At 40.4% G+C, this 7,410-nt stretch overlaps 1 protein-coding gene across 1 annotated transcript; it reads left to right on the forward strand.

Annotated features, from left to right (window-relative positions):
* The first annotated feature begins 2,559 nt into the window (after positions 1-2,559).
* On the forward strand, positions 2,560-3,402 carry LOC133069567 (transcription factor BTF3). The gene has a single exon (XM_061161187.1). It carries the CDS (start codon positions 2,669-2,671, stop codon positions 3,155-3,157), a length of 489 nt encoding a protein of 162 aa, XP_061017170.1. The 5' UTR covers positions 2,560-2,668; the 3' UTR covers positions 3,158-3,402.
* Positions 3,403-7,410: the final 4,008 nt, after the last annotated feature.

A 7,410-nucleotide genomic window follows, 5' to 3' on the forward strand; every position in this document is an offset into this window, starting at 1 on the left:
TTAGGATTTTCTTTCCTAATTTAGTCTACTTAAGGCAATGGCAACCCACTCCAGTACTCTTGCCTGGAAAATCCCGTGAACAGAGGAGCCTGGTGGGCTGTAGTCCATGGGGTCGCAGGGAGTCGGCCACGACTGAGTGACTTCACTTTCACTTTTCACTTTCATGCATTGGAGAAGGAAAGGGCAACCCGCTCCAGTGTTCTTGCCTGGAGAATCCCAGGGACGGGGGAGCCTGGTGGGCTGCCGTCTATGGGGCCGCACAGAGTCGGACACGACCAAAGCGACCTAGCAACAACAGCAAAGAGTTAATTTTTACCCACTAATTTGAAATATAAGTACCTTACAAAATGCTATTTCCATTTACTCTCGGACACTTTGTGCTATTTTTTGGTCATACATGCGTGCATGCTTGTGTGCTAAGCTGCTTCAGTTGTGTCCGACTCTGTGACCCTACGGATGTAGCCTGCCTGGCTCCTGTCCACGGGATTCTCCAGGCAAGAATACTGGAGTGGGATGCCATGCCCTCCTCCAGGGGATCTTCCCCACCCAGGGATCAAATCTGTATCTCTTTTTAATGACCATTAAAAAGAATTCATTTGAATCAGTTCTAATGAGATGGATGAAGCTGGAGCCCATTATACAGAGTGAAGTAAGCCAGAAAGATAAAAGACCAATACAGTATACTAACACATATATATGGAATTTAAAAAGATGGTAACAATAACCCTATATGCAAAACAGAAAAAGAGACACAGATGTACAGAACAGACTTTTGGACTCTGTGGGAGAAGGCGAGGGTGGGATGTTCTGAGAGAATAGCATTGAAACAAGTATACTATCAAGGGTGAAACAGATCACCAGCCCAGGTTGGATGCATGAGACAAATGCTCAGGGCTGGTGCACTGGGAAGACCCAGAGGGATGGGGTGGGGAGGGAGGTGGGAAGGGGGATCAGGATGGGGAACACATGTAAATCCATGGCTGATTCATGTCAATGTATGGCAAAAACCGCCACAATATTGTAATTAACCTCCAACTAATAAAAATAAATGAAAAAAAAAATCTGTATCTCTTACATCCCCTGCATTGGCAGGCTGATTCTTTACCACTAGCACCACCTGGGAAGCCCATTCACAAACAAAGTATGAATTATAAAGTTTTTTGTTTCTCAGAAGAGATAATGGTAGCTGGAGGCAAGTGTTTATCTTTTAATCCTTACCATTTTTAGCCAGAGGTTGATATTGCCTCAATTAGGAAAATCAGAAAATAGAAGCATGATATTTACAACTTTGAAAATGAACACCAGTGACAGTAAAGAGAAAATGGATTGAAAACGAGTCTCTCTAGTAGCAGAGCTGGAAAAGTAAAGTATTGGAAAGGAGACTTGATTTTGGGGGCTACTTAGTGGTTTTTCAGTTTTGCCCGGTATTTGCATTAGTCTTCTGTCACTGTGCGTACTTAGTCACTAAGTCATGTCTGAGTCTCTGTGACCCCATGGACTGTAGCCCGCCAGGCTCCTCTGTCCATGGGATTCTCCAGGCAAGAATACTGGAGTGGGCTGCCATTTCCTCCTCCAGAGGATCTTCCTGACCCAGGGATAGAACCCACAGCTCTTGCTGGGTCTCCTGCACTGGCATGCAGATTCCTTACCACTAAGCCACCAGAGAAGCCCTTTCTATCACTACTGGGACACATTACCACAAATGTAGGGACCTAAACAACACACACTTCTTACCTTCTACATCTGTAGAAGTGTGACATATGTCTCATGGGACCAAAATTAAGATGCTGACAGAGCTCTGTCTCTGCCAGAGGTGCTAGGAGAGGATCTCTTTCTTTGCGTTTTTGATTTTCTGAAGGCCTCTGGCCTTCTTTGACTCAGGCTCCCTTCCTCCATCTTCCAAGCCTACCATGTCGTGCCCCTCCGACTACCCTTCTACTGTTGTGATTCTTTCTGCCACTTCTATCCCTTCTCCTCCTGCTACTTTTAAGGGCCCTTGTGGTACATTGGACCCATCTGGGTAATCTGGGCTAATCTGCTTATTTTAAAGCCAGGTGGTTAGCTGCCTTAACTCACCCTTTGTATGTTAACTAACATAGTCACAAGGGAATCGAAAATCACAAGGGCGTCTTTGAGAAAGCTGCTATTTTGTCTACTACAGTTTTAGTACTTAACGTGAATTTTAAAATAATGATATTTAAATTGCTAGCTTAATAATAAATCCAATACACATGACTATTCTTAGCTTTTTCCAGTTTTCTTAAAGTATGGTCTGTATCATGCAAATCACCTGCATCAAAAATCAGCAGTAGTGTGTCCTGTTCTAGGTTCACACCCACTCTTTCACTCTTTCCTTTCACTCTTAAGGAAAGTTAAGAGTTCCTTTCACTCTTAAGGAAAAAGACTTGGAAGACAGTTTCCAGTATTCTGGATTTTAACAAGAATCCTACAGAATTTTAGCACACAGCAAACCAAAGGTTGAAGTCTACTGACTCAGCCCACTGAAAAAGTTAAGGAAATGGGATAAGTTGAGAGATTTAAGAGGTAATGGGGCTCTAGCTGCCATCTTGCGTCCCCGCGTGTGTGCGCCCAACCTCAGCTGGTCTGCCCGAGACCACCTGAGCGCCAACCCTAGTCCCCCACGCGGCCCCATTTCCGCTCCAACAAGATGAAAGAAACTATCATGAACCAGGAGAAACTCGCCAAACTGCAGGCACAAGTGCGCATTGGTGGGAAAGGAACTGCTCGCAGAAAGAAGAAGGTGGTTCATAGAACAGCCACAGCAGATGACAAAAAACTTCAGTTCTCTTTAAAGAAGCTAGGGGTAAACAATATCTCTGGTATTGAAGAGGTGAATATGTTCACAAATCAAGGAACAGTGATCCACTTTAACAACCCTAAAGTTCAGGCATCTCTGGCAGCAAACACTTTCACCATTACAGGCCACGCTGAGACAAAGCAACTGACAGAAATGCTCCCCAGCATCTTAAACCAGCTTGGTGCCGACAGTCTGACCAGTTTAAGGAGACTGGCTGAAGCTCTGCCCAAACAATCCGTGGATGGGAAAGCACCACTTGCCACTGGAGAGGAGGATGATGATGAAGTTCCAGATCTTGTGGAGAATTTTGATGAGGCTTCCAAGAATGAAGCAAACTGAATTGAATTAACTTCTGAAGAAGATAAATCTTGAAGAAGTTACTGGGAGCTGCTATTTTATATTATGACTGCTTTTTAAAATTTTGTTTATGGATCTGATAAAATCTAGATCTCTAATATTTTTAAGCCTAAGCCCCTGGACACTGCAGCTCTTTTCAGTTTTTGCTTATATACAATTCATTCTTTGCAGCTAATGAAGCTGAAGAAGCCTAAGAATAAAGTTTGAGACAAAGATAAATAAAATTCTTTGCCTAGTAAAAAAAAAAAAAGAGGTAATGGGGCACAAACTAACTTGAACTATTTGTCCTTAAACAGGCAACTTAGACGAGCTTAACTTTTAACCAGTATTAAGATCATATTTCCTGAAAGAATATAAATAGTGAATAATAAAGAGATTCAAAGAGAAAGGATATGCAGTGTCCTACAATCAACCCTGAAGACTCATTGGAAGGACTGATGCTGAAGCTGAAGCTCCAATATTTTGGCCACCTGATGCAAACAGCAGACTCACTTGAAAAGACCCTGATGCTGGGAAGGATAGAAGACAGGAGAAGGAGACACAGAGGATGAGATGGTTGGATGGCATCACTGACTCAATGGACATGAGCTTGAGAAAGTTCCGGGAGATAGTGAAGGACAGGGAAGCCTGGCGTGCTACAGTCCATGGGGTCACAAAGAGTCAGGCACGACTGAGCGAGTGAATAACAACAACATATACGTGCATGTGTGCTCAGTTGCTTTGACTTTGGTTGTGTCCAATTCTTTGCAACTGCGTGGACTGTAGCCTGTTAGGCTCCTCTGTCCATGGGATTCTCCAGGCCAGAATACTGGAATGGATTGCCGTTCCCCACTAGGGGATCTTCCTGACCCAGGGATTGAAACTGTATCTCCCGAGTCTCCTGCCTTGCAGGAAGATTTTTTACAGCTGAGTCACATAGGAAGCCTCGCAATTAGTATATTACTTCTAAAATGTTTTTAAAAATGAAAGTTGAATGATAAACTATTTAAAAAACACAAAAATAAAATGTATTCTTGGGAAGCCTAAAGATTCAAGAGAGAAGCATCTGAATACTTCTAGAAACAATGGATCCCAGTATAAATTAATAACAAAGTACATGATTTGTTCTAAGAATTATTTGCTACTTTTTTAAACATTTACAGTATACTTTTTATATAGTATATGTAGAAACTTAACACTAAATAATTTGTGTCACATATAAAATATATGTTTTAATTTATAAAAAGGAGCCAGTGAGCATTTTAAATAGTAATATTCCTATTTCCTCCTTTCTTATTTATGCATGAAAAGTCTGGCCAGAGTAACTATACTTAATGAACAATCATTAATCACCTACTGACAGACACTAGCAATAAAAGCAGAGTGCATGGGAGGATTTCAAAGTGTCTCTGGAATTGCCCCGAAACTTCAAGTTCTTTGAAGTGATGGAAAAGTTCATAAAGACATTGAATGCAGAAAAGTGAAAATGCAACTTTAAATTGCAACCAAGTCATAAAAGAAATGTGCTTCATCATTTATCATTTTGGGTCTCTTAAGCACTAACTCTAATGGACTCTCTGTATCTCTGGTGCTGAATTTGTAATGGCTTGAAATTAGTATCTCTGGGACTAAGTCTAAATTTCCTCTTAGACTGTTGCATGATTAGGGGCAGAGATTATATCATGTATGTATGTGTGTGTTTGTGTGTGTATGTGTGTTTGTGACTCTAGAGCCTAACAGAGAACCCAACATTTAATAGATGTTGAAGAAAGGTTTGTAGCATGTGTGAGAGACAAAAAGAAAAGGCAGAAAGGCTAACTTTTAAGAGCTCTTTCTAAAATGTCCTTTTTTTTTTCAAGAATAGATTTCATTTATTTAAACAAGTAAGTTGTACATTCTCATTTGTTGGTTTGTTTAGTCATTAATATTTCCCACCACGATTATTACAGATTAATTGAAAGCATACATTAATAATTGTATACATGCAAGGGAAATATTTTTCTCATATGTTTTTCTCATACAGCTTACAAAAGCATTGAAAATTTTACTTCAACAAGCTTATTAAAGTTAGTAGAATATTTTAATGGTATATATTCATATTAAAGAAGCCAATGTATTACTAAGTAGGATTTACCAGAAGAAGCCTAATCCTGTAAATACAATTCCAGGGAGGCAAAAAATCATAATGCTTAGAATTTTAAAAAGAGATTATCAGGCATTCATGGTCCTAATAATTTAATAATGTTTTTCTTGAAATCTATGTACTGCAATATGTAAATTAAAAATATTTTCTTACATTTAAGTCTACACAATACTGTTAAAAATAAAAGAGATTTCTGTTGCATTTTTCCTTGGTGGCTCAGACGGTAAAGCGTCTGCCTATAATGTGGAAGACCTGGGTTCAATCCCTGGGTTAGGAAGATCCCCTGGAGAAGGAAATGCCAACCCACTCCAGTATTCTTGCCTGGAAAATCCCTTGGATGGAGGAGCCTAGTGGGCTACAGTCCATGGGGTCAAAAAGAGTCTGACATGACATTTTTCATATAGCCAAGATATATTTCATATAGCCAATATATTATGTAGGGGATACGTGGTAAATAGGGAATTTAAACTCAAGACTCATTCAGTACTTTTGTCACTAATTAAATAAGTATTGAAAGTCATTGTAACAATTTTAAGAAAACATGCAACCACTTAAAACATGCCTAAGTATGCTAGCAAAGCCAATCATTCCAAAAGTCCAACAATTTAAATGTGAATTCCATAATGCTAAAGAAACTTGTTAAAAGTATTAACCAGAGGTTGGGGGTGAATATAAAAGTAGGAAGACAAGTTGAGGCAATGACAATGCTCACGAAGTATCTGGTGCTGCTTTGTACAGCCAACTCTTTTTGCAGGTGGGTTGAGCATCATTCATTGGTTCTGGCCAGTGGACTATTTCTTCTGGGATATGTCACTTAGGATTTCAGGTAGTTAAGGGCCATGTGCCTCCTTGCTTTCTTTCTTTCCTGCCACACTGACACTAAAAGCCATGTGTTCACATGGTGATATGATCTTGGGAAGGAGCCAGAATTTTCAAGTCACCAAGGATATGATGGCCTTACCAACCCCTGCCAGGCTTCCCAGGTAGCTCAGTGGCAAAGAGTCCGCCTGCCAATGCAGGAGTCACAGGAGATGTAGGTTTCATCCCTGGGTTGGGAAGATTCCCCTGGAGGAGGAAACGGCAACCCACTGAAGTATTCTTGCCTGGGAAATCCCAGAGACAAAGGAGCCTGGCAGGCTACAGTCTGTGATGTGCCACGCTAAGTCACTTCAGTTGTGTCTGACTCACTGCAACCCCATGGACTGTAACCCGTCAGCTCCTGTGTCCATGGAATTTTCCAGGCAAGAATACTGGAGCAGGTTGCCATTTCCTCCTCCAAGGGATCTTTCCAACCCAGGGATCAAACTTGTGTCTCTCATGTCTCCTGCACTGGCAGGTGGATTCTTTACCACTGTACCACCTTGGATTAAAGCAAGGACTTCTAAATTTTATCTTTAGCCCAAACCGCACATCACTAAACCCTACACACTCCTTATAACTACCCTTTGAATGTACGAAGTTAGGTCCATTTCAGCAAGCTTCAAATTTTATTATGATTTTTCCTCCCACCAAACCTGTCTTTCTTCCAATATTCAATATCTCTGGAAGTAACCCAGACATTCCACAATTCTGCTGGCCAGAAAATGACTTGTTTTTTACCTCAGGCTCCACACCAATGTATCTCTGAACCCATCCATTGTACTTCCAAAATAATCTCTCAGACTGACAGTCTCTATTTCCATGACCATCATGATCCTAATTCAATTTTTAAAAAACTGACCTGAACTACCATATTTCCTCCTATCCTGGTCTTTCTCCCTCCACATTTGATCCCTACTAATCCATTTTCTAGATCACATGCAGAATAATATCATCAAAACACTAGTCTAGTCTATACTGATTCTGCTAGATCCGTTCACCTAAGGTAAAGCAATTGTTTATTTTTCTATGCAGTCACATGTTTAAAATAACTCAACTTATACGATAGATATCCATATAGACTATTGGCTTTTATTTTGTATTTACATAATATTCTGTGTTGAGCATTTTGAGGACATAATTTTTGCAAAAGGCTAATAGTGATGGCAATGTTAATTATAATAATTGCTAACTTTTATTGAATGGCTTACTGGCTTACTGGCTCACTAATGCAATGAATCCTCCCAACACACCC

This window comes from Dama dama, chromosome 14 (assembly GCF_033118175.1).
Source record: "Dama dama isolate Ldn47 chromosome 14, ASM3311817v1, whole genome shotgun sequence".
Classification (NCBI taxonomy): Eukaryota; Metazoa; Chordata; class Mammalia; order Artiodactyla; family Cervidae; genus Dama; species Dama dama.

Bases quoted from the DNA above. Each gene is read 5' to 3' on its own strand.
- LOC133069567 (XM_061161187.1), top strand. From the start codon at position 2,669: ATGAAAGAAACTATCATGAACCAGGAGAAACTCGCCAAACTGCAGGCA.